At 48.5% G+C, this 26,341-nt stretch overlaps 2 protein-coding genes and 1 long non-coding RNA gene across 3 annotated transcripts in view; 1 reads left to right on the top strand and 2 right to left on the bottom strand.

Moving 5' to 3' along the window:
• MEA1 (male-enhanced antigen 1) overlaps nt 1–26,341 on the bottom strand; it is a 323,822-nt gene that overhangs the window by 181,991 nt on the left and 115,490 nt on the right. The gene's annotated exons all lie outside the window — the stretch shown is intronic.
• On the bottom strand, nt 54–6,145 carry LOC138144565 (uncharacterized). Its single transcript, XR_011163981.1, has 2 exons — nt 6,030–6,145; nt 54–216 (listed from the first exon to the last, which is right to left on the bottom strand). It is a non-coding gene; the product is annotated as an uncharacterized lncRNA (long non-coding RNA).
• CUL9 (cullin 9) overlaps nt 4,010–26,341 on the top strand; it is a 30,472-nt gene continuing 8,140 nt past the window's right edge. The window contains exons 1-31 of the mRNA XM_069065929.1: nt 4,010–5,662; nt 7,270–7,882; nt 8,340–8,494; nt 8,620–9,141; nt 10,164–10,302; nt 10,474–10,670; nt 10,910–11,246; nt 11,603–11,795; nt 12,454–12,661; nt 13,117–13,313; nt 14,272–14,489; nt 15,205–15,463; nt 15,622–15,727; nt 15,937–16,164; nt 16,553–16,643; nt 16,806–16,977; nt 17,347–17,452; nt 17,774–17,869; nt 18,414–18,589; nt 18,856–18,989; nt 19,299–19,478; nt 20,135–20,244; nt 20,329–20,511; nt 20,686–20,846; nt 21,017–21,254; nt 22,046–22,214; nt 23,406–23,551; nt 23,862–23,991; nt 24,169–24,368; nt 24,840–25,090; nt 25,665–26,010. Coding sequence (XP_068922030.1) covers nt 7,279–7,882; nt 8,340–8,494; nt 8,620–9,141; nt 10,164–10,302; nt 10,474–10,670; nt 10,910–11,246; nt 11,603–11,795; nt 12,454–12,661; nt 13,117–13,313; nt 14,272–14,489; nt 15,205–15,463; nt 15,622–15,727; nt 15,937–16,164; nt 16,553–16,643; nt 16,806–16,977; nt 17,347–17,452; nt 17,774–17,869; nt 18,414–18,589; nt 18,856–18,989; nt 19,299–19,478; nt 20,135–20,244; nt 20,329–20,511; nt 20,686–20,846; nt 21,017–21,254; nt 22,046–22,214; nt 23,406–23,551; nt 23,862–23,991; nt 24,169–24,368; nt 24,840–25,090; nt 25,665–26,010 — 6,252 coding nt within the window. The 5' untranslated portion in view covers nt 4,010–5,662; nt 7,270–7,278. The remainder of the gene's footprint in view (nt 5,663–7,269; nt 7,883–8,339; nt 8,495–8,619; nt 9,142–10,163; nt 10,303–10,473; nt 10,671–10,909; nt 11,247–11,602; nt 11,796–12,453; nt 12,662–13,116; nt 13,314–14,271; nt 14,490–15,204; nt 15,464–15,621; nt 15,728–15,936; nt 16,165–16,552; nt 16,644–16,805; nt 16,978–17,346; nt 17,453–17,773; nt 17,870–18,413; nt 18,590–18,855; nt 18,990–19,298; nt 19,479–20,134; nt 20,245–20,328; nt 20,512–20,685; nt 20,847–21,016; nt 21,255–22,045; nt 22,215–23,405; nt 23,552–23,861; nt 23,992–24,168; nt 24,369–24,839; nt 25,091–25,664; nt 26,011–26,341) is intronic.

Below are 26,341 nucleotides of genomic sequence, written 5' to 3'. Positions count from 1 at the left end.
GTTACTTGATATCAAAGCTTCATTTTTTCCAATTGGAAAAAAAATTAATATCCTTTCTTTTTATATAAGTCAGCTTTTTATAAATCCATATATCCCTCCAATTCCCATAAAGCCATCCAGTGTAAAAATTTAAAAAGAGGATGAGAAGAAGACAATACAAAACACACCATATCAACCAGATAAGGGATAATCCTCCATATCCATAGTCCTTCACCTCTGCAAAGAAGAGAAAAGAAGAGATCAGCAATAAATTCTTGTCTCTGTGGCCACGCTTGAGCATCATTTCCCAGTATTAAGTTTATTTTGTCAACAAAAAAGGAGTTTAATACCAAGGGAGGGCCTCATGTACGACTCTCGTTACTCCTCTAGAAGAAAATTTTAGGGGCTGGTGTCCATAATGGAGGTCCATTTGGGTTTCCTGGGTTCAGGGAATTGGTAGTACAGTGGATAGAGGACCTCAGTTTAAATTTGATACTAAAGATTAACTGTTTGTGACCCTGGTCAAGCCAACCTAACTGCCTCAGTTTCCTCAGTTAAAATGAGGATGATGGCACCTGCCATTCAGAGTAGTGAGGATCAAGTGAGAGAATATTTGTAAAAAGTATTTAGCACAAATCCTAGGGCATAGTGGGCATTGTGTAAAAGTTTATTATCTTTACTCTTCCCCTCTCACTTTGGGGGAGATTAAATTGTTTTTGAAGTTGGAGGAGGGAATAGAAAATTTAAGAGAACAGGAATATAACATGGACTTAGAAATAGCATTTGGGGGGTGGCTAGGTGGCATAGTGAATAGAGCACCAGCCCTAGAGTCAGGAGGACTTGAGTTCAAATCCGGCCTCAGATACTTGACAAAAAAACAACTAGCTGTGTGACCTTGGGCAAGTCACTTAACCCCAATTGCCCTACCTTCCCCCCTCCAAAAAGCAAAAAAAAACCAACACACATATATCTATATATATAGCATTTGGGGGCAAGTAAGGCTTGGAGAGAACTCAAGATTTCTAGGACCAATGAAAGAGCATCTTGGAATATTTCAAGGGATCCAAGATGGAATGTAGATTACAACACAGCCCTATCTTTCTGTCCTGTGATTTTTGTCCATGCCCTTCCATAGAGGGTCTGGTCCAGATGTGGGAGACCTTCTAACTCAAAATATTTTAGGAATATGGTTGCAATATGTGAACTGTCCCTTATTTTCACTACAATACCAGCCCACCTTCCTGGTCCTACATGTTCTACATGTTCATTTTTTTACACCACTTTTTTTTTTCCACTGCTAACAGAGTCATCTCTGGTAACATGTTGCAGCCTAATGTATGCCAATATGTATCTTTCCATTGCCTTTCTGGTCACCCAGTTCTTTGGAAATTGTATCCAAACTACTGCTTAGGATCATTGAGAATGCACGTGGACTCGGAAGAAACACAGTTGAGGAAGTGCATGGAGATAAAGGCTCACAAATTAAGCCAAATAATTGAAGAGGGATGCTTTCCCTCCACCAGGATACTGGAACCTTAAGGTATGGACCTGTGATTTAACCTGTGTGGGAACTCTCCCCATCAAGTCTTAGAGATACCAAGAATATTGGGAGGAGAAGCATGGTGTCTTACCTACTGTGTGCCAGACACCATGCTAAGTCTTTTATAAATATCTCATTTGATCCTCACAACAATTCTGGGAGGCAGGTGCTGTTATTATCCCCTATTTTACAAATGGGGAAACTGAGGCTAGCAGGTGAAGTGACTTACCCAGAGTCACACAGCTAGTAAGCATCTGAGTTCAGATTTGAACTTGGGTCTTCCTGACTCCAAGCCCAGGACTCTATCCACTGCACCATCTAGCTGTCTCATTAAATGACTTGTCCACTATCACATAGCCAGTTTTTGTCAGAGATAGAACTTGAACCCAGTTAATCAACAATGTATACTATGTACCAGGTAGCAGTAACTCCACCTTAACATCTAGCTTCCAGGTTTTTTCAAAGGATTATTTTTCACAGGGATTAATGTGAGACAGGAAGGATCAATTGTTCAGTTGTGTCCAACTCTTTGTGATCCCATTTGGGGGGTTTTCTTGGCAAAGATACTAGAGTGGTTTGGCATTTCCTTATCCAGCTCATTTTACAGAAGAGGAAACTGAGGCAAAGAAGGTTAAGTGACTTGCCCAAGGTCACGTAGCTAAGTAAGTGTCTGAGACCAGATCTAACTCATGAAGATCAGTCATGCTTCGCTCTATCCACTGTGCCAAACAGGCAGATAAGAACAATCTGTTTCAACGGCCACAAAGGCAGCTGAAGCAAACATTGTGGAGTGCATAAAGTCTAGTCAGACATCAATAACACCAAAGTCATCCACTGCATACTGGGGCCATTGCCCGTGGTCCTGACTTTTATCCTGTCACTGGACAAGAGGCTACCTACTTTGTGCAATCTGTCTTACTTAAATCCAATTCACCAGCAAGTCAAGACATCACCTGCAACAATCACTGGTCCTCTTCAAAACCAAAGGATGAACAATAGCTGTGTGCCAGTTACTGTGTTAGTAGTTGGGGATCCAAAGACAAAAATGAAAAAGTCCTTAAAGGAGCTGACATTCTAGGTAGAAATCAACATAGCATATGTATATGGAAGCAGACAAAATCTATACCAAACATATTCATATATATTCAAAACATACAGTTATTGGGAATGAAGGGGAGAGAAGAGCATTCCCAGAAGGATCTTAAAATCCCTCCTATAGGAAGTGTCACTTGAGGAGTCTAAGACAGAGAGGTGAGGATGGAGAGTACATTTTAGGTAGATAGCATAGCCTGTGAAAAGGTCTATAGATGGGAAGTGAAATACCATATATATGGAATCCCAAGAAAGACAGTTTGGTTGGATTGTAGTTTGTGAAGGGGAGAGTTAATGTAGTAAATTTAAATTTAAAATTTAGTAAAACTAAACCTGGAAAGGCAGACTGGACCCAGATTTGCATATGGTTTCAAGTACCCAACAAAGGCTTTTGTATCCTATTCCAAAGGCAATAGAGATGCCTTTCTGACTCCAAAGAAGCCCTCTATCCACCACACCATGCTGCCTCCCAGAAATATGTTGCCAAATTTGCTACAACTAAGTTGAAATTCTTTAGTATTGAATTAACAAATATAGAAAAGGTCAGTTTTGTTAAGGTGAAAGAAATCCCTCTGCTGGAGTTTAAGCAGTTAATGAGTATTAGTTATTCCATTTCAGTGCATACAATTTCTATGTTCCAGGATGCAACATAAAATTCTTTCGGCATTAAGATCTAAGCAAAACATTGATGCAATGCTTCATGAAAAGAAAATTTGTATATAATGAGAAGGCACTTTACACTGTACTCTGGTATTTTTTGGAAAAGTTATTACATTTAGAACTATTCTGAGGGTAATTTTTTTAAATGTTGCAGATTTCCAAATAAATGAATGAATGGATGCATGGATGAATAAATAAATATGTTGCCAACAACAGAGACCATATCCTGGAAAATCTTCTGTCTTGGAAACCTGGAATACTATTTCAAGAAAGCTCCATTGTCTTCTACCCCCATTCCCTTCTGGTTCTGGAATCATGAACCACATGAATCAAATTAACTCTGGTATTGTTCCTGGATGGAATGTGTCAAAATACTCTCCTCGTTGTCCCTGTAATCTTTCCAGACCAAAATGCTCCTTCATGGCCATCCTCCCCCATTCCCCAAGCCCATATGGGCTGTCTGTCCCATTAAAATGAAAGCTCTTAGAGGTCAGAGACTGTCTCTGCTTTTGTATTTCTGTCTTCAGATTTAGCACAATGCTTGGCACATATCCCTTAATCAATGCTTTTTATTCATTCATTTTTTTTTTCCTTGAATAACGTGTCAGAAAATTGTCTGTAAACCAAACAAACTGTGCATTTGAGGGATAGAGCTTCAGGGAAGAGGATGTCAGAAATAGGTTTCAGGAGAATAAAGATGGAGAAGGATTCTGGAAAAAGAAAAAAGTCTGAGAAGTGAGGATTCCTGGAGAGGGGGAGGGGGAAAATAAAGGATTGTGGATATAAGGGCTCAAGAATAAGACCCAAAATAAGTGACATGGATGTGAGTGTGTGTCAGCTATAAGTTCCAGGAAGGAAGGCTGGATAAGGATTCAGAAACAGGGTCACAGAACTGAGAAGGCCTTAGAACCCAGAACAGAATAGAGCCCAGGGATCAAGAAGGATAAAGAAAAAAGGATAACAGAAATAAAAACAAGATTGATTTTGGGTCCAAAAATAGGGCCCAGGATTCATAATGTTTGAGTCAGGATTACCACCACTGGGCATATACTCCAAGAAAGTCAAAGATGGAAAAAAGTTCAATATTGATTAAGTTGTCCAAAGCAGCACTTTGTATGGCACCCCTCTCCAAAACAAAACAACCCATACCAACAAAACAAAACAGGGAACAGTGGGTGCCAATGGATTGGATGAGGAGGAATAATTGAACAAATTGTGATATAGGGAGAGCATGGAATATTATCACAACAAAAGGAAAGACGACTGAGGAATTTGGAGAAACTTGAGAAGACTTTTGAACTGATACAAAGAAAGCAGGATATTACACATAGTAACTCCAACAACTTTAAGGAAAATAACACTAAAAGATAGCAGAATTCAGTGGAAAGATGATGAAACTTTTCTTTCTTTGGAGGGAAATTCTATTTCAAGGAAGCTCCACTGCCTTCTGCTCCCATTGCCTTCTGGTTCTGGAACCATGAACCACAATCAAATTAACTCTGGCATTGCTCCTGGATGGAATGTGTCAAGATAATCTCTTATTGCCTCACCATCCCTGTAATCTTTCCAGACCAAAGTGCTCCTTCCTGGCCACCCTTCCCCCATATGTGTGTGTCCCCCATTAAATGAAAGCTCTGTGAGGCTGCATACTGTTTCAGACATGGTTAATGTGTTGGTTTGTTTTGTTTAGCCGTTTGATGGGGGAGAGAGGTCTTACTGTGTCAGGGTGGGTGAAGGCTTTGGAGTCATGGCAGAAAACAAAACAAAATTAAATGTTTATTTAAAAAAATTAAACATTAATTTTTAAACTTTAAAGAATTTTTTAAAATTTAAAAACTAAAATTTAAAAAATTTCTAAAAATTTAAAAATACCATTTTAAAAGGAAAAAAAAAACCAAGATCCAAGAAACGAGAGCATGGAAAAGGGTTCAGAAAACAGGGACATGGAAGTGAAGTTGGGTAAAGGTTCAGATACATGATCTGGAAAAAAGTTCAGCTAATGTTCCCCGAAAGGTGCTCCTTCCACCTGGGCCACCTGAGAAAAGTACCCCGCGACTACCAGCCATGACGTCATCTCCTCCCGAGCCGCGAGCCGGGGTCCCCGCGGAGTAGGCATCAAACCATCCCGGCAGAAGTCGGGAAAGGCTAGGCCCCGCCCATTCCGGAGGAGGGTGCTGCGCACGCGCACAGCTCTCCGCCTCCGCCTCCGCTTCGGCGCTACCTACCCTTCTCCCCTCAGCAGGCCTTCTGCCTGGCTTCCGTAGAAGCCGGACAGTGAGCGCAGGTGCAGTAGAGGACCCGGAAGTGAGGGTGCTCGCTGACTGAGGCGGCTGGGTCCGGCGGGACCGTCTAGTCGGAGTCGGCAAAAGGGGGCGCGCGGGGCGGCGGGAGGTGAGAGGAGCGTGCGCACGGGGTGGGGGTCCCCTGTCTCTCTCCATCCCCTTCCACTTCGAACCCTCTCCCTGCGCCCCAAGCCGCGCGGCCCCAGGAGCCCACTCTCTGTACCAACGGTCACCCCGCCCTGACCCCCCACTTCGCACGCACGCCCCCTCCCCCCGTCCGACTCTCCCCCAATCATGTATGCATCTTCCCTAGATCCTCCCCTTCCCTCTGTTCTGCACCTCCTGGGGCTCTCTCCCATGCACACCCTGCCCAGACCCTTCTCTTCAAGCACATCCCCGGCCCTCCCCCGACTCATGCTCCCCCTGCACCCTCCTTCTCTTTTACCCGATCTCCTCCTCCGACCCTTTCCCCTCACCCTCGTGCAGCACGTCCTGAACCTGCAGCTTCCAAGCCCATACCGGGCGCCCTCAGTGACCCCCGTGTGTCTTCCCCCTTGAGGTCATGCACATGTCCTGCTGTCCCCCTCCGGACTCTACTGCCCCTACTTCTTCTCAGCCCCTGCCTCCACCCCTGCGGCCCCTGGCGTCCACAGCCTCACACATGCTGCTCCTCTTCCCCAGCCTTCCTCTAGAATCCCCCCACCCTGATGACCTTTTTTTATAGCCTGTCCCGTTCTTGCCCTTCCCCCTCACACATAGCCAACTGGGATCCTACCTTTCACACACAACACCCACCTTGCTTACTCTTCCCCTTCTGATAGAAACACCCTCCTTACCCACCTACCTATTCGGGATATGTGAAGCCAGTCCTGATTTTCTCCACACACATTCTGCCCTGGCTGGTTTGAAGGGTGGAATGGTGTAAGAGTCATGAACGGAAAACCTCTCTGTGGAAGGAATTATCAAAGCAGGCATGGTGAGGGCCTGTTTTGTGGTGGTCTCAGAGACATTCATATTGTTTTTCATTTTTATACCCCTACACTTTCACATGTCCTGAATTCATCACCTTTTTGTGCAGATCTGCTTTCTCTAAAATGTCCTTATATGATTATCTTCCTGTATCATTCCCCAGATATTAATTTTGATTTAGTTACATTGTGACACCAGCCTGTTCTTGCCATAACCTCCTCTTTCTGCTGCAACTGCAGCAGAAAAAAACAACTTTTGCTCTTTTTATCATTGTTTTCATTTTAATTCTCCCTGAGTCCATTCTCCAGGTAATACCAACTATCTTACCCTCCCTTATCTCCTGAGTGCTACACTAGATGACCTCTAAAGCCCCTTCAGGTTCGAAATCTATGACCCATCATTTTCTTATTGTTCATTATTATTAGTATTACTTATTATTATGGCTCACTTCATTTCCTTGTCTTCTCAAATCACATTGCCTGCTTTGTCTTCCATACCATCCTACTCCTAGCCTCATCGTGTCTGGCATCCAATGCTTTCCTGCAACTACCATCTGTCTACACAACAGCCCTAATTACTTTTATCTACGTCCCTGCTCCTGATCACTGGTCCTGGGCTCCTCTTCCTTTTGTCTGTTCTGATGTGATATATCAATTCTGCCCAACAACCTTCTGCCATGTCCCCATAGCTGCTTATTTCACAATGAGTACTTTTCCTCACTCTGCTCCTTTTCCTCCTCTGTTCTAGGTGCCCAGGATGGTGGGAGAACGTAGAAGCAGAGATTTGCTGGTGCCGCTGGGCCCACGACTGCAGGCATACCCTGAGGAACTGCTGCGGCAGCGCCAGGGTCATGATGGGCATCCAGAGTACTTGATCCGTTGGACTGTCCTTCAGCGTGGGAAGGAGGGTGGAGTAAGCAGTGGCAGCTCCCTAGAGGGCAAGGCAGAGCATATCCTCATGTGGCTCTCAGCCCCGGAGGTCTATGCCAACTGCCCCATGCTACTTGGTGAACGAGCACCAGCCAAGGGGCCACAGCATGAACCAGTGGGGAGTGTGGGCGCCTTTCCCCGGGATGCCGGGGGGCTGGACGAAGCCTCTCTGGGAGAGATGGCCACAGATGTGCGAGGACTGGTGCGGAGAGCTGCCCGGCAGCTGGATGGGGGCGGGGGCTCCAGTCCTGCGGCCTCTGTGCTGCACACGATCCACGTGCTCAGCGCCTATGCCAGCATCGGACCCCTTGCTGGTGTCTTCAGGGAGACAGGAGCCTTGGACCTGCTTATGCACATGCTGGGCAACCCTGAGCCCCAGATCCGCAGGAGTGCTGGAAAGATGCTACAGGCCTTGGCAGCCCATGATGCTGGTGAGGGCCCGTGGGGAAACAAAAGGGAAGCAGGAAAGCAGGTGGGACAGCAGCAAGACCTGGGATGAGGGTCCACTTGCAAAAAGAGGATGTCAGGACCTTTTGCTTTCATCAGAGTGAGAGCGATGTCTGTTTGTGCTCAGTTGCAGTGAACTTAGAGCTACACCTTCACACCCATTGATGAAAGAGAGATGTCAACAGAAAAAGTCTCTCTCTTTCGTAGAGTTTAGAACTTCCTGGCCAGATGTTAGCACAGATGGTTATCGTGTAAGACAGAGTCTCACTTCTCAGAGCACATTGGTCCCCCTGTCAGCCTCTTTGGTGGGAAAGGACCTGGTTCTCCTGGAGGGTGGAAGAGAGTGAGTGTGAGAGAGGCAGGTGATAAGAGTTGAGAACTGGGCAGAAGGTGGTAAGTGGTTTCCCTGGGACAGGATGCAGAGCAGGGCTTGTATTTTAGGGAGCAGGGCCCACGTGCTCCTGTCACTGAGCCAGCAGGATGGCATCGAACAGCACATGGACTTTGATAGCCGCTCCACTCTGTTGGAGCTGTTTGCAGAGACCACATCTTCTGAAGAGCACTGCATGGCCTTTGAAGGGATCCACCTGCCCCAGGTAACCTAAGGGAGTTGGGAAAAGGACTGTGGGCTGGGCTTTTATCCCCCAGTCTGTTGGCAGTAGGGTTAGAAGAAGCAAAGTGGGGAGATCACTAACCTGAGCTGAGGGTATTTATCCTACAGATCCCTGGAAAGCTGCTATTCTCCTTAGTGAAGCGTTACTTGTGTGTCACGTCCCTCCTGGACCAGCTAAGTAGCAGCGTGGAGCCAGGGTCTGGGGAGTGGGGGAACCGGTGCTCCCCTAACAAGGCCTCCAGTGTGGAGAAGAGCCGTGGACAGAGGGAATTGGAGTTTAGCATGGCCATGGGCAACCTGATTTCAGAATTGGTTCGGGGCATGGGATGGGACCGGGGCCCAGGGAGGCAGCCTGTATCTCCCCCTCGGCCTGCCCGCTCTATCTTTCAGCCCCGATCATCTGTGCCAAGCACCATCCTCCCGACCCTACTCACCCCTAGCTCCCCCAGGAGGCCAAGCCGGGCCTTCAGACCACGGTCTGAGTTCTCGAGCCTGAGTGGCTATGCTGACTACGTTCAGGAGACATTGCAGCCAGGGATGCGTGTTCGAATGCTGGAGGATTATGAGGAGATCAGTGCTGGGGACCAAGGCGAGTTCCGGCAGAGCAACAATGGAATGCCCCCTGTACAGGTATGTGTGAATGAGTTGGGAATGGAAACTTGGAGGGTAGGGATGGTAGAATAGCATCCCTGAAAAAGAAGGAGAGACCCTAAAGAAAATAAGGGAAGATTAGAGAGTGACTGTATCCCTGTCTCACCCCCTAGCGAGGGAAAATGGCCATTTAGAGAAAATTGTACCACTAAGAGGCCAGATAGAGAGATGATTCCTAATAGGTGAAATAGAGACGGAGACATCTAAGGGTACTGTTACCCACATTCATTCTGTCATTTGGCAGAAGAGAGGAATACATGTTTGTGTCCTGTTTGTCTTTTTCTCCCAGCCTCTACTCTAAAGAGAAATTGCCTAAGCCCTGGCTGTGTGTCTGTTATGGAGTCTCTTTGTGGAAGGGGTTTAGAGTGTTGGGGCTGGAGTCAGGAGGTGGTTGTTTTTGTTGTTTGGTTGTTTCAGTCATGTCTGACTCTTCCTGATCCCTGATCAAAATTTGGGGTTTTCTTGGCAAACTGAAGTGGTTTGCCATTTCCCTCTCCAGCTCATTTTACAGATCAGGAAACTGAGGCAAAGGGGGGTGAAGTGACTTGCCCAGATTCACACAGCTAGTATGTATCTGAGGCTGGATTTGAATTCAGGAAGATGAGTCTTGATTCCAGGCTCAGGGCTCTATCTACTGTGCCACCTATCTGCCCAGCTCCCTCCTTTCTAGAATCAGGAAGACCTGAGTTCAAATACAGCCTTAGACATTTACTAGCTGTATGATCTTGGCCAAGTCACTTAACCTCTTTGCTCAGTTTCCTCACCTGTAAAATAGGGATAAATAATAACCCCCACCTCTCAGAGTTGTCGAGAGGACTTACATGAGCTAATGATTATGAAGAATTTAGTATAGTGCCTAGCACATAGGAAGTATTATATAAATGTTAGCTATTATCATGATCATTAATTATTATTATGTGCCCCAGGTCTGAGTGTCCAGTGGAGTTTGCTCCCTCGAACTCAAGTGACCGAACTTTCTCCCTCCCCTCTTCATGCCCCAGGTACTGTGGCAGTCGACAGGCCGGACATACTGGGTGCACTGGCACATGGTGGAGATTCTGGGTCCTGTAACTGAGGACAAAGTTGCTGCTGAGCCAGAGAAAGGGACAGGGGGCAGTGGGCCCCAACCCCCAGGTAAAGGTGAGCTTGGGGAGGCAAGCACACAGGTTTCTTGGGGAGTGGTATATGGGGGCTTGTCTGGGTAGAGGTACAGTGACTAAAGAAAGATACTGACCCTGAACTTCCGTGAATGTGTCCAGTATCACATTCTCCTGGACATTTGGTCTATACCTTCATGCCTTTTGCCCACAGTGCCTCCATCCTTAGACTGGAAGCCCCTTGGGGGGTTATATGCTCTGCCATACCTTAAACCTGAGGCTCAGAGTAACACAGAGTCTGGATGCCTGAGCCAGGCCGAATGGTGGGAGCTGCTTTTCTTCATCAAGAAGCTGGATGGGCCTGAGCAACAGGAATTTCTCCAGCTTCTCCAGGAGAACCTGGATGGGGAAGTATGTTGGGCCCAGGAGTAGAGCTATGAGAGGCTGGTCTGCTGGTAAGGGGGAGGTGAGTCTAGTAAGTGGAGATCAGGTCAGGTGAAGGGCTTCAAAAACTGGACATGGGTGTGAGGAAGCCATGAAGGTCCAGGGTAAAGGAAGATGAGGGTATTTCAAAAAAGGTATTTCCTCTCAATCACAGTGACCCCTTTTCCCTGTTGTTCAGTATAATGAGTGCTCCTCATTGTCCACAGACCCTGGAGGAGGAGTCCCTGGGTGAGCTCTCAGTGCCAATGGAGTTGGCACAGAAGCTGGTGTTAGTACTCAGTGGGCAATGCCAGGGCAGCTCTCACAGTGACCTGCTGAGCTCTCATGTCTACTGCAAGTATGGGCCACAACCTAACACAGGAAATTCAGCCAGCCCAGCACCTGTAGTGCCTCAGGACACCTGCACCCCCAAGGCATCATTGCCTGAGAAAATCAAGGTGGAGTCTGAGCCCCCTAAGGCACAAAATGATTCGCAGCTATTCAGCCAGCTTCTGGTGGTGGAAGGGCTGGTTCTGCCTCCAGAGCTGAAAGAGTCAGCCAGTGGTGAGTTCAGCCATAGTGAGGTGAAGTAGAGACTTGCATTAGGCATTTGGTGGTCTAGGAGGAGGAGAGTGGGGAAGGCCACTTTAGCCTGCAGGCTAATCTTAGGTGAGGTCATGGCCCATGTTTTTTACCTAAAAGGATTCGTTCCTCTGGATTTCAATGCAATCAAACCCTCCTTTATCTTCCTTCTCTGTTCACAATATTCCTAAAAGAGGAAAATCCATGTTCCAGGGTCCCCCAGTCTTGATCTTGATTGAATAAGCTTTCTCAACCTCTTGAGATTGGTGACCAGGGAATTCAAGGAGCATCCTACATCAAGGAAGACTGAGACATGATCTTTTTTTTCTCCACTCCAGAACTGTGCAGTACCTTGAGGGGTCCTGGTCGGAGGAGCTCCCTGGAACAGCATGTGACAGAGGCCATTGCTATGGTGCAGAGATCCAACTCAGAAACAAATCTGCAGCTTTCAGGGCTCTATGCTCTTTCTAAAGCTGTGGAAGAAGCCACAGGGCGTGACCACCCTCTGCTTCGTCCAGACAAAGCCCTCAGGTCAGACCCTAAGAGATGTAGTGGGTGACTGTTGGGAGAAAGTCAGAAAGGTGTTGGCAGGGATGAGGCTGGGTATAAGGAGAAAGGAAATAAAGCCGTGTAGAATAGCTGAGTGGAATAGGACATGAGGCATAGGAAGAAAGAATAGGGGTTAGCACAGGGGGAGGTAATGAGGAGGGAGAGCAAGAATTTCAGAACAATGGGAAATATAATTGGAAGTAAGGCAAGAAAAGGGTTGGTTGGGGAGTGGAAGAATTCATTAAAGTGAGGAGAGAAGATTGTAGGGGAGAAGTACAATGGGTATGTTAAAAGTTAGGAAGGAGGTGGTTAGGTGACGCAGTGAATATCAGAGCACAGGCCCTGGAGTCGGGAGGAACTGAGTTTAGTATGGCCTCAGATACTTATTAGTCTTGTGACCTCGGGCAAGTCACGTAACCCCAATTGCCCTGCCTTCCCCCCAAAAAAAAAGCAAAAAAAAAAACCCAAACCAACCAAATAAAACAAAACAAGAGTTAGGAAGAATTGGTTGAGATAAATGAGGGAGGCTTAGAACAGTTAAGAGTCAAGATAGGAAATTAGGAAAGTGTATTCCATCCTCCCCTAACCCCGTAATCTCTAAATCAAAATTATTTGCTGCTCTGATATCTTTTCCCTTTAGAGAGAAGTTAGTCAAGACACTGATTGAGCTGCTGACCAATCAGGTTGGGGAGAAACTGCTGGTGGTACTGGCATTACGCCTTCTTTATTTGCTCATGGCTAAACATGAGTGGCGTCCCCTCTTTGCCACAGAAGGTGGGGTCTATGCTGTTTTGGTCTGTATGCAGGAGTATAAGACTTCAGTTCTTGTGCAACAGGCTGGGCTGGCGGTAAGTAGGGGGAATGGGGATGGACCATGGTGATCTCTCTACTTCTCAACCATCCCCAGTGCCATCCCTAGGCTTATATGGGGCCTGGATAGATCATGGTACTCTCTAGTCCTCAACATTTTTGTAGCAGAAATCAGTTTAAATGGACATCCAAAATAACTTTGAAGGTGAAAACAAATCACAGGAGGACAGTCCTGTGGCCTGATTTGAAGTGAGACATGGTTCCCCCACCTTTGCTTAGATGGAGTAAGGTAGAATATTGCCAACTAATGACATGTGCCTTCTGTCATTTTTAGTACCAGTTGTCAGAGCTACCTTTTGCTCACCAGCTGCTTCCTTGAAGCATTGGTCAGGTACTAGCGGTATAGGCCCCAACAAAGCACTTCAGCAGCAGCCACTGATTTCACTATACCATAGGGATGCATCTGACCATATCTTACCATATTTCCTTGCAGGCACTGAAGGTCTTGGCCAGTGCTGGGCCCTGTGAACTCCCCAGTGGAGGTAGTGGTCGAGCATCCCCATTGGCAGCTTCTGAAGCCCAGATGATCCGGGAAATCTTTGCCAGCATTGGCTCAGCTGCCCGCCCTGGCACTGACAACCTGTTGGGGGCAATCCCTGCTGCTGTCATCCTTATGCTACAAACTGAAGGGTAAAGGATTTTGCTAGGTTTTTCCTTGCCCCTACTGCCCATTACCTCTGTACTGCCCAGCATAACACAGTTACTTCCTACATCCTTCTGAGGCTTGGTACTACTTAGCCACTTTTCCTCCTTGCTGAAAATCCCCTTTATCCTTCCATCAGGTTAAATATTGGTGGTGCTGTCTTGACTGATGTTGGGGCAGATTCTGGGGTGAGGAGATCATTAACATTTGTAGAAAAGACACCTTTGTCTTTTTTTTTATTTAATTTTTTTCAACAAACATATCTATTTTCTCTCTTTCTGACACCTTCCCTGTTGGAAAAAGAACAATAAAAGAAAAAACCCTTGTAACAAATATGCTTAGTCAAGCAAAACAAACTCCTACTTTGGCCATGTCCATATGTGTATGTGTGTGCGCCCCCCCCCCCCACCTTCCTCAGCCACACACACACATAAAAACTCTTTATCTTGCAGACCCGAGTTAGTATGGTCCTAGAGGCAGGGAGATGTATGAGTGATATTTATACAGACGGAGAGTACTATTTTAAGACCTGTGAGGGCAAGGACAGTGTTTTTACTACTTTTGTGTCTTCCTCAGTATTAGCACAGTGCTCTACAAACAGAAGGTGTTTATCATTGTTGAATTAATGAATAAATGAATCTGGGAGCCTCTTATTGGAGCTCTTTCCTGATTCAGCCACAGGATAGTGGAAAAATAGTGGAAAAACACTGAATTTGGCCTTAGAATGCCTCACTTCAAATCTAGTTCAGATACTCTGCCTACTTGTTTAGCTTTGGACAAGTCTCTAAAACTGAGTCTTTCTACTCCATTTCTTCATTATTTAATCGAGGGGGTTAGATTAAATGCTTCCTAAGGTCCCTTCCAGCTCTAAGTCCTACATTCTTCTTTCCCTTATATTCCTTTCCTTCCTCCTCTGCCCTCTCCCCCTCCCCATCTCCATTCCAGGTGTTCCTCAGCTGTAGGCAATGGGCTGCTCCTCCTCAACATGCTCATGTGCAACCACCAGGCTCTAGGGGAGCAGCTGGCAACCCAGGAGCTGCAAGAAGCCCTGCACAGCCACTGTGGTGGAGGGTCAGAGCCTGTGCCCCCCATCCGCACCCTCATCCTCACCCTGCTTAGCCGGCTTTCAGAGCATGGGCCCCCTGGCAGTCCAGAGCACGCAGGTATTACCATGGGTTAGGAGGGGCTAGGGAGTGGCATTTGGTTCCAGAAGTTACAGGAAATCACTGAAACATTGATTTATCAGCATTACCACTGTGGAATCCTATTAAAAGTCAGAGACAAATAAGAAAAACAGGGTTCAGTGATCCTCAGTTTGGATCTGAGTGTGGGTTTCCTGAATCTGAGGTACAAGAGAGGCTTTAGAATGGGCAATGAGCAGAGGCTGGGGAGTCCCTTCTGGAGAGGGCTTTGAACATAGGATATGGTCTCATTTCTTTGGGTTGATTCTGGTATAGTACTGCCAGAAGTAGAAAGAGAAGAGAACTTCTTGATTTCCCCTTAATGAGGTAATCTAGAACTCCCCAAGGATCAGAGAGAGTGGGGAAAGGTAAGGTGGTCCCAAGAGGTGGGAAAAGAACATGGCTAGAAAAAGAAAAATTTTGGAAATTGTGAAGCTTTGGAAAGAATGAGTCTCCTTTTAGTTAATTTTTGAGGAAATGGAAATAGGGGCAATACTTTTTTTATCTTTCCAGATTTGAAATCACTTAAGTTGGGAACATAAAGATATAGTGTAACATGGCTTTTTTTTTTTTTTAAAGAAAATTAACAAAAGGTCTCAGAAAAAAGAGAGAATTTCCTAAATAGTCCTAGATTAATGGCCGGGTAGGCCTTCAATTATGCACATTTTATTTACCCCCTTCCTCCTGTGTGTTTGAGCTATAGTAGCAGAGCCACCTTGCCCTGGACCCCAGGCTGGAACAGATGAGCCATTGCTGCGCAGCCTGGTGGGGAGTGCTGGCCCCTCTGGGGAGCTACTTTTGGAGTTGGAGCGAAGCATCTGTCCTGAAGGATCCCGGGAGGGTGATGTGAACCAGGTACTGAAGAGACTTCAAAATCAACCCCAGCCTTTCCTGCTGTTGCTACAGAGCCTGGAGACCCCAGGGCCTAACAAGTCACTACATATGACAGTGTTGAGGTGAGAGGATGAGTGGGAGGGAGGAAAGTATTGGGCACAATAGGTGATAGAGGGGTAGGACCTGAGATCAGAGGATGCCAAGTTAGGGTAGAGACCAAGCAGGAGTGGAAGTCATTGATCATTATGAAGTAAAAAGACTCTATTTCCATCTCTACTAGAATACTGATCAGACTGCTGGATTTCCCTGAGGCCATCCTCCTCCCCTGGCATGAGGCCATGGAACCATGTCTGGCCTGCATGAATGCCCCCAGCAATGACCGGGAGGTAGGATTCTTCAGTAGGGAGGGAGACTGGGGAGCATCATCCAAAGTAGAAAGTAGAAGACATTATATGTTGCTATTTCCTTTTGCCTGTCTCCTGTTTTCCATTATCTCTATCCTTGCATCTTTTTGACTGAACTTGGTGTATTTGGCTTTGTCCATCTCTTGGTCCTGGGCCCTTTTCTACTCTACCTTCTGTGGTCCCCGTCCCAGGTGGTCCAGGAGTTAATCCGCTTCCTGCATCGCTTGGCCACATTACACAAGGACTGTGCAGTGGTTTTGTGCCGCCTGGGAGCTCGAGAGGCCCTCACCAAGGCCCTGGACAAGCACACAGCACAGCTGCTCCTGGGACCTGAGCTCCGGGACCTAGTGAGCGAGTGTGAGAAGCATGCCCGGCTCTACAGTAACCTCACAACAAGCATCCTGGCTGGATGTATCCAGGTCAGGAGCATGGGAAATGAAGGAGACAGATCCTAGGAAATAACAGCAGATTGGGGCAGGAGATAAGAGAAAGTGCTGAGTGAGAATGTGGGACCACAGCAGCAAGGGAGGGAGGTTAGTGGGTTTTAAGTGGAAGGGAGGGGGCATCTAACTGATCGGTCTGATTTGGAATGACTACGGGTGTAGGGTATTCTTTACCGAGACCCCTATATGATTCTATAGTTTATAGGGTTTGGTGAGAGGAGGAAAAAGCAAAATCTTAATCCTTGGACTTTTTTTTTGCCATCAAACATGTGTTTCTGTGTCCCTCTGTCACTGTTTTTCTTCCTGCCCCTCTGTTCTCCTAAGTGTCAGAACCACTCCTATTCCTGTTCTTGTTTTACTACAGATGGTGCTCGGCCAGATTGAAGAGCACAGAAGAACCCACAGGCCCATTAACATCCCTTTCTTTGATGTCTTCCTCAGGCATCTCTGCCAGGGTCAGTGTCCTTCACCTACTTCTGGCTAGGTACAGTGGTGGTCTCTCCTACCCCCACTTGTCCCGGCCTGCTGGTATTCCCACTCCTTCCTTGCTCTCCTCTGTCCCTTGTCCTTTCCTCAACCAGACTGTGATTTGTTCTTTCTTTCTTTTTTGGCCCCAGGCTCCAGTGTGGAAGTAAAGGAGGACAAGTGTTGGGAGAAGGTGGAAGTGTCATCCAATCCTCACGGAGCCAGCAAGCTCACTGACCGAAACCCCAAGACTTACTGGGAATCCAATGGCAGCACTGGCTCTCACTATATCACCCTGCACATGCACCGGGGGGTCCTTGTCAGGTGTGGTGAGATGGATAGTCACATGAGGCATGCTCAAATGTTCTCTGTGTTCTGGATAACACACTATCATGCATTGGGGTGCTGTGTACCTCCTGGGACCCTTATTTAAGGGAGCAGCGTGTAAGAGCCCTTTGTGTGGTATGAGGCTGTCTTATTCAGTTGTTGACCTTGGACAAATCACTTCCCTCATCTGTAAGAGGAAGGGCAGGGGAGGGGAACTTACATGATTTCTTAAGATCCCTTCCAGATCTAAAATATTTTGATTCTTTGACTCCCTGGGCCTAGAAGTACAGGAGAGGAGGAAGTCTCTGCAGCCTGACTGAGGAGCTACCCTCTGGGCATGGGCTCTAATGGGTTCCTCCCCCCCAGACAGCTGACTCTGCTGGTGGCCAGTGAAGACTCAAGCTACATGCCAGCCCGTGTGGTGGTGCTGGGGGGAGACAATGCCAGTTCTGTCAGCACTGAGCTCAACACAGTGAGAAACCCCCCCACCCCCATATACCTTTCTCCCATTCCCAGCAGGTAATAATTATATGTGGCCTGAAACCCATGCCAAGGGTTCCTCCTCCCCCAGAGGGACCTCTTTAGTCTTTTTCCCAAGAGTGGGCATAAATAGTGAGGCTAAGAGTTAGGATTGTAGAATTATGGGGCCCTGAGGTCCTTGGATCTTGTGAAGGAAGAAAGAGAACAGTGGGCCCCAGGGGCACAGGAAATTGCCCAGGAGTGAGAGGGAGAGAGTACATCTCCTTTCACTATCATCACATCAGGAACATGGCGGCTCTTTTCCATGCCTCAGGTAAATGTGCCGCCTTCTGCTAGTCGGGTGCTGCTCCTGGAGAACTTGACTCGCTTCTGGCCCATTCTTCAGATCCGTATCAAGCGATGCCAGCAGGTAGAGTATAGTGCAGAGTTTGTGGAAGTCAAAAGACCTCTTCGAAGAGATTGGGGAAGCATTAAACAGAACAATAACCTTGTGACCAGGGGACCAGAAGAGGTAATAGGGATGGGAGAGTTGTTCCTAGCATATGAAGTACTTGAAGGAAGGATACCAGACTTTCAGTTTGGTTTCTTGACCTGGTTGGGAAGAGGTCTAGGAGGCAGTACAGTTCTAATAATATGAGAGTTGTTTCTGGACAGTTATGAGACACTCTACCTTGGTCGGACTTTGAGCCCTCATTTTCTACCAGCTCTTTATGCCAAAGCTTGACTGAAGGAAAGCTTAGGGAGGGAGCCAGGCTGTTGCAGGAAGTCAGTGATAACCATATGTAAGGGGCGGCTAGGTGGCACAGTGAATAGAGCACCGGCCCTGGAGTCAGGAAGATGTGAGTTCAAATCCGACCTCGGACACTTAACACAAAAAACTAGCTGTGTGACCTTGGGCAAGTCACTAAACCCCAACCGCCCTCCAAAAAAAAAAAGATAACCACATGTTTCAGGGTGGTATTGACACCCGTGTGCGAGGGGTGGAGGTTCTGGGCCCCAAACCCACGTTCTGGCCACTGTTCCGGGAGCAGCTGTGTCGCCGAACACACCTTTTCTACACTGTTCGAGCCCAAGCCTGGAGTCAGGACATTGCTCAGGACCGAAAGCGTCTGCTGCAACTCTGCCCTAGGTGTGGAGAGGGACATCTGGGGGGCTGGGCCTAGTGTGGAGGAGGAGGGGGGAGTAGGACAGAAGTGAAGAGGTCAGGGGTAGGGTGAGAGTCGCTGCCTGGGAGAGTCCTGAGGGATTCAAAGAGGGGGATAGAACAGTTGTGGGGGATGAGACCCTCCTGATGTCCATGGGGGGGCTATTGACATGAGAACTTTCAGGGTATGGTATTGAGGGATAGTCTTGGGGCCAGGGGCTCGTGCCTCTAGCTCCTGACCCTGTCACCAGACTGAACGGGGCTTTGCGCCATGAGCAGAGTTTTGCAGATCGATTCCTCCCTGATGATGAGGCTGCCCAGGCATTGGGAAGGACCTGCTGGGAGGCCTTGGTCAGCCCCTTGGTGCAGAGCATCACTGCCCCTGGTAACTATCCCATTGCCTCTCCCCTGGAAACTGGTCTGGTAGCTTTCCCTCAGGAACTTTCCCTGGTAGCCATTCCGTAACATCTTCCCTAGTAACTGCCCCTGGTAACCATCCTGTAATGTTGCCCTTCAAAACTGCCCCGGTAACCATCCATAACTTCTGTTACAATAGCTTTCTTTCAAGAACTGCCCCTGGTTCCTCAGTCTCCATCCCATGAACCAGCCCATAGTTTCTTAATTTTTCCCTGACCCTTCACCTGGTATTTGTTCCCATATTGCAGTATCTTCCTGAACTGTGTTCCCTTCTCAGATGGCAGTGGGGTGAGCCCCCTGGCCTGGCTGCTGGGCCAGTACCTGGAGCACAGAGAGAAGGCCCGTTGCCCACAAGGCCAAGCAAATTCTTTTACCTCACGGGTTCGTCGCCTCAGCCACCTGCTGGTGCATGTGGAACCTCCTCCAGGACCCCCTCCTGAGCCTCCCACCCGGCCCAGTGAGTGTCAGGGAATGGATCCTTGTTGAGGGTCCCCAGATAGGGACTGACAGGAAAGAAAAACCACTGCCATCCTTCTAGCAATGTTATCTCTATCCACTGCCTCCCTTCCCTGTGTCTCTCCCCTAAGCTCCCATTTCCTCTGTTCTTCCAAATCTGTGATATTTCTTACCTCTCTTATCTATCCTGGAACATTATAGGCTGGTGATAGAGGGATAGTGTCTTTTGTTCCTCACTATCCCTGCCCTTCATCATAGAAAGTTGCTGGGCTAGGGTTGGGGGAGTTCCAGAGAACATCCTCAAACCAGGGTTGCAGAGTCTAAGACTTCATCTTCTTTCTTCTTCTTCTTTTTTTTTTTAAGCAATCGGGGTTAAGTAACTTGCTCAAGGTTACACAGCCAATTATTTCTGGGTGTATCAGAGCCCAGATTCGATCCCAGGTCATCCCGACTCTGGGGCTGGTACTCTTACTCACTGAGCCACCTGGCCACCCCTAAGCAATTGGGGTTAAGTAACTTGCTCAAGGTTACACAGCCAGGTGTTTCTGGGTGGGTGCTAAGTGTCTGAGCCCAGATTCGATCCCCAAGTTATCCCGACACTGGAGCCGGTGCTCTTACTCGCTGTGCTAAAGACTTCTTCTATCTCTGTCTCCACAGATGGCAAGAATAGTAAGAGTCGAGAGCTGAACTCAGGGACTGGACTGGGACCTCCTGGTGGCAGCCTGAGGGGTATCACCCAGTGTTGGAGGGGTGTGGTGCAAGAGCAGGTGGGCAGGGTGGGGGCTGGCAGGGTGTGGGGAAGGCCTAGACAACAGTCGCCGCCCCTTCATGCTCCTGCCTCTTGCCCTCAGGTGAGCAGGTTCCTGACTGCAGCCTGGAAGGCGCCCGACCTTGTGCCCAGATACTGTGACATCTATGAACGGCTCCAGAGCGCTGGGACAGAGCTCTTTGGGCCACGGGCAGCCTTCACGCTGGCCCTTCGCCAGGGCTTCTCTGGAGCTCTGCTCCAGCTCTCCTTCCTCACTGCTGCCCACGTGAGTCCTCTTTGCCCCCTCATCCTCAGAGTGTACCTCCAGATTCCCAGGCTTCCTCCCCATTCCCCATTCCCAGTCCTCTCCCCTGGTGCCTTGTCCCTCCCTCCTGACCATCCCCCCCTTCTTTCTTCTGCTCCTTTTTTTCTCTTCTCTCCCTCCAATTCCTGTGCCCAGGTGAGTGAGCAGTTTGCCCGGCACATCGACCAACAGATCCAGAGGAGCCGGGTCGGTGGACCCCAAGGAGAAGAGATGCTGAGCCAGCTGCAGCGGAGCCTGGAGCCCATGATGGTCCTCTCTGGCCTAGAGCTCGCCACCACCTTTGAGCACTTTTACCAGTGAGTGTGGGGCCTCAGGGGAGAGGCAAAGGGCAGACAGGTGGGCGGCAGGGAGGGGACTCTTGGGGGCCCTTCAGCCTTGAGGGAAGCAGCAGAGGGGGAGCCCAGGGCCTGAGAGAAAGCCGGCACTGAGTCCCTCCTCAGTAAGGCCTGGGCTACGTGCGCCGCAGGTACTATTTGGCAGACCGCCTCCTGAGCCTGGGCCCGAACTGGCTGGAGCGGGCTGTGCTGGAGCAGATTGGGCTTTGCTTCCCCAACCGACTGCCCCAGCAAATGCTCAGCAGCCTGAGCACGTCAGAGGAGCTGCAGCACCAGTTCCACCTCTTCCAGCTGGAGCAGATCGACCAGCAACTCCTGGAACAGGAAGAGGATGAGGAGCAAGGGCTGGAGGCCCATCCCCAGGAGGAGGTGAGGCAAGAGGCAGTGACTGAGGCCCAGGAGAAGGTGAGGGCCAAGGGCTAGAGAGCCATTCCTTGGAGGAGGTGAGGTGGTAGAGGCTGGAGGCCCATCCCCAGGAGGAGGTGAGGGCCAGGGGCTAGAGAGCCATTCCTTGGAGGAGCTGAGGTGATGGAGGCTGGAGGCCCATCCCCAAGAGGAGGTGAGGCAAGAGGCAGTGACTGAGGCCCAGGAGAAGGTGAGGGCCAAGGGCTAGAGAGCCATTCCTTGGAGGAGGTGAGGTGATAGAGGCTGGAGGCCCATCCCCAGGAGGAGGTGAGGCAAGAGGCAGTGACTGAGGCCCAGGAGAAGGTGAGGGCCAGGGGCTAGAGACCCATCCCTAGAAGTAGAAGGGGGTGAGGTAATGGAGGCTGGAGGCCCATCCCCAGGAAAAGGTGAGGTGATAGATAGGCTGGAGGCCCTGCCCTAGTAGGAGGTGAGGGACAAGGGTAGAGATCCATTCCTAGGAGGAGGTGAGGGCCAGGGGCTAGAGACCCATCCTTAGGAAGAAGTGAGGTGATACAGGCTGGTGGAAGCCAAACTCCAGGAGGAGGTGAGGGCCAGGGTACTTAGGGATGGGAGGACAGGAAAAATGTGGAGCTGGGGAAGCCCTTCTCTGGGTAGAAGCAGGATATGTGGTATTCATCTTGTATTCCTCAGATCACCTGGCCCAGTGCCTTACTCGTAGTAAGATATTATTAAGTATTTGTTAAATTGGACTGACTAGAATGAAAGAGGTCCCTGAAAGTCATTTGCCCCCACAGCCACTGGAGGAGCAGTTGCCTGAGGAGCCAGCTCCTGAAGTGTCTGTGCTGGTCCTGTCTCCCCGCTGCTGGCCCGTGTCCCCGCTCTGCTATCTCCATGAGCCCAACAAGTACCTCCCGCCAGCTCTCAGCACCAACCTCAGCCGATTTTCCAACTTCTACAGTCAGAGTAAGAGGAGGGGGTGGACAGCTGGGAGGTGGGGCTAGAAGAGGGGCATGAGAACGAATAGATTAAATATATGGGAGAGCAGCCTAAAGAAGGAGACCTAATAGGAGAGGGTTTATGTAGGAAGATATAATGAATAGATGCTTTGGCATCAGGGTGCATGGAAATGAGGTAGCACTCTAAATTGTAGATGATGGGTTATCACTGGGGTCTTTAATCCTTAGCTTCCTGCTCTTGGTAAATTCCAGAGTTCTGTCGAGGTAAGGGAAATTAGGCAGAATGGATAGCCATGGCCACCAGGGGGCACAAATGATGCTGGAAAAGTGGGCACCTATGGTATCTAGAGTCCTCTTTCTGTTCCATCAGATGTCGACTATCAGAGTTGGAAGGGTTATTAAAGATGATCTAGTTCAACTTCCTCACTTTCTAGGTGAGGTGGCTGGGCTTTAGAGGGATGAGAGCTTGCCCACGATCACAGCAGTTAGTGGCTGCACCTTTACTACAATAGAATTTTCCTGCCACACAATCTAGCACTATAACATGTTTCCTGAGCTTCTGCATGGGGCTGGGCCCTGGTCTGAGCTTTGGGAAAGGGGAAGCCAAGAGACAAGTGATACCTATTGAGAAGGACCGTCTTCTTGGCCCAAGGGTGGGGTGGCAACAGAGGCAGCTGTCCAGGGCAAAATACATAGGGTGTGGTACAGTAAAGAGAGATTTTAAAATTCCTTTTTTAATAACTCATTTTTAATGCCAGAAAAAAAACACTCCCTATGGAGTAGGCTACTGTTTTGCAGTCATTTGAGTTCACAGGTACAGTAAAGATTCAGACCATCCAAAGGACTATAATATAGAGGCAGTGTAATTTTTCAGTCTCATCTGAGATCCAAACATCTTGTTCCTGCCCATAGATAATTCCCGTGCCCACAGGGAGGGGGTAGGGAGAGTCACCAGTGTAATGAAGACACGTTCCTTGCCCTCAGTAACCTCCTCATTCATGCTCTTTGTCTCCCCACCTTTGAAAGATTGTAAGCTTTGAGGATTAGATTTCATGTCTTACTGGTCTCATGTTTCTCATAGCACAAAACCCAACATGGGACACTTAGGAAGGACTTACTAAATATGCATAAGGAGTTAGACATAGAAAAGACTTTGAGATATAGACTTCTGTTGACAGTTCCTTCTCTCCATTCCCAGGTCAGAATCGGCCAGTCCTAGAGCTGGGGCCTCGCCGTCGGCTACAGTGGTCATGGTTGGGCCGGGCTGAGTTGCTCTTTGGGACACAGACACTACATGTCTCCACTTTGCAGATGTGGCTTCTTTTGCATTTCAACGAGATGGAGGTATTATTGTAGTTCTCTCTGTCCCATCCTCTTTCTTCATCTCCCTGATTTTAACTACCTTTGATCTTCCTATCTTTTCTGTCCTGTGTGCCTCCCTCCATCCTTTTTTTGTCCTTTGTCTTTATGACCACTTGAGAAACCCTAATTGCCTCTGTCCCCAAGTGACCTCTTTCAGGAGGCACCCACTCAAGGACAGGTTTCCTTCTGCCACCCCAACCAGTCCTTTGGCCTTATCTCTAAGACCAGCCATTTGCCAGGATTACTATAGGAAAGAGTACTTTATAACTGATGCTGTTGTTCCTTTCACTAGGAGGTGCCTTTGGATACTCTGCTTCAGAGCTCAGACCTTTCTTCAGAGCTGCTGAATCAAGCCCTTCAACCACTCACCTCAGGGCCTGGCCCCCTGAGCCTTCATGAGGGCCAGGGTTTCCCTCCTGGAGGTAGGTAATGGCTGCTGTGCCGGCACTCTGCCCTGGGGAAGGGGAGAACAGGGAAGGGGAGGTGAAGGGAGAAGGGAGGGATTTAAGCTTTTACACCACTCCCTCCCCTCAGAGGAGCTCTGTCCATGTCCCCTGGCCATGTTTCTGAGGGCATTGGGGGTGGGGGTGGTGTCTCAGGTGTGCTGCGGCTTCGGGAGGTGGAGAAGGAGCCTGGGGGGGAGGCCCTGTGGCTGCTCCCCCCCCAGACATACCTGAATGTGGAGGAGGATGAATGCCGAACCTTGGAGAGGAAGAGGAATCTCCTCAGCTGCCTCCTTGTCCGAATCCTGAAAGCCCGTGGGGAGAAGGGCCTGCACATTGATCAGCTTGTCTGTCTGGTATGGGGGAAGGGATCCATGGAAGGTGGTGAGGTAGGGGCTCCCTGGGGAATGGTTATTGGGAAGCAGCATCTGCATACCCAGCTCCATAATGATGAGGCCACCAAGGGGAAGGGGCACATGTAGATCTGGGGGCACTGCAGAGTGCTTGTCTGGACTTTCAAATCCCATAGAGTACATTCTGGCAGTTAGGTGGTAGAGGGGAAAGTATGTTGGAGTTTAGCTTCTGCCTCAGACTTTCATTTTTTGATCCTGGGAAGGTCTTTAACCTTTTTCAGACTCAGTTTCCTCATCTGTTAAATAGGAATAATAGCACCTCCCTTACAGGATTGTTGTGAGGATCAGATGAAGATAACATGGAAAGCACTTTAGAAATCTTAAAGTGGTATATAAATGCTAGTTATTGTTATTCTGTGGAAACCAGAGTCGGAATTGGGGTTGGGTGACAATGACCTCTGTGTGTATTCGTAGGTGCTGGAGGCCTGGCAAAAGGGCCCATCTAGCCCCAGGGGCCTGGGAAGCAACATGAGTGGGGAGGCTGGCTGCAGCAGTGCCGATGTCCTCTCCTGCATCCTCCATCTCCTGGGCCAGGGCTATGTTCGAAGGCAGGAGGACCGGCCCCAAGTCTTGGCATATGCATCCCCAGAGCCTGCAGATCCCCAGCGGGGTCAGGCCAACCTCCCTTTCTGTGGCACTCGGAGTGCTGTAACCTCCCAGTTCAGGTGGGGCTGGAGGACTTGCCCTGATCTCTCACTTTCTGTTCAACCCAGAGCAAGCTGGGGGAGTTTGACTTGTGGTGTGCACTGTTGGGACCCCAAGTTTCACCTCCCCACTTGCTTTCATCAGGCCAAGTGTTCAGTTGAATAGACACTTTGCATCCACAATGTGCTCCCAAGATACTGACATTGTAAAGATAGCAATCCTGCCCTAAAAGAGCTTATTATATTTTCCTTATTAAGCATATTTCACTATAAGGAAACCTGTTTTGAAAGTATAATTCCATTCTGAAGAAGCTCCTTTAGTGTACCTTCTGTGAAGCCACTGTAAAACATGAAACCCCATGTTTGCATAAAAGACTAATTGACAGACATTTTCACTTCTTAGAATCATTACAGATTTTCCTTAACTAGTATGTTCCTGTGATACTTCAAAAAATATTAATTTTACCAAAATAGTGTACTTGCCCAGTCATAGATAATTTCTCTCTAGGCTGATCTTGATTGGGGTGGGTCAGGCTTGACTAGATTGTATGATACCAGGTTACTAATAGTTATTCTATACCCCATCCCCAACTAGGCCCAAAGAGGTAGCTGCACTGGCATCCTTGCAGCTACCTGCAGGCCGAACCATGAGCCCCCAGGAGGTGGAAGGCCTAATGGAACAGACAGTGAACCAGGTACAAGAGACCCTGAGCTTGGAGCCAGATGTTGCACTGCATTTACTGGCCCACACTCGATGGGGGGCTGACCAGCTGCTACAGAACTACAGTGAAGATCCAGAGCCATTGCTGCTGGCCTCAGGCCTTCGGGTACCTCTGGCCCAGACACCACCACCAATCCCCACTCAGTGTCCTGTTTGTGTCAGCCCCCTGAACCCTGAAGACCAGCCACCTGCCCTCTGCTGCATGCACTACTGCTGCAAGGTGAGGACCCTCCCTCCCCTTCCTCTAGCCACACATCTTTCCCTCACCTAACTAAAGATCTCTGCTTCTCTTCCTTTCATGACTCCCTCTGTCTTTTATCCCCTACCCTTAATTTTTTTTACTTAAGCTAGACTTTCATCTGCCTCAGCTCACATTCCTTTCCCACTCGGGATACTCCATCTTCCACCCTCAATTTTTCTTCTCTGTTCCCTAGTCTTCCTTACAACATGATTTTCATTTCCTTCTGGGTCTCTGTCTCCTCTTCTGAATGTGTTTCCTTTTCCTCCTCTCCATCCCATTGATTCATTCATTCATTTAACAAATATTTATT

Source organism: Petaurus breviceps, unplaced genomic scaffold, assembly GCF_028583685.1.
Source record: "Petaurus breviceps papuanus isolate PSGF00001 unplaced genomic scaffold, PetGlider_PUasm1.0 90701, whole genome shotgun sequence".
NCBI lineage: Eukaryota > Metazoa > Chordata > Mammalia > Diprotodontia > Petauridae > Petaurus > Petaurus breviceps.
This window is presented reverse-complemented; position numbering and strand designations above follow the sequence as displayed.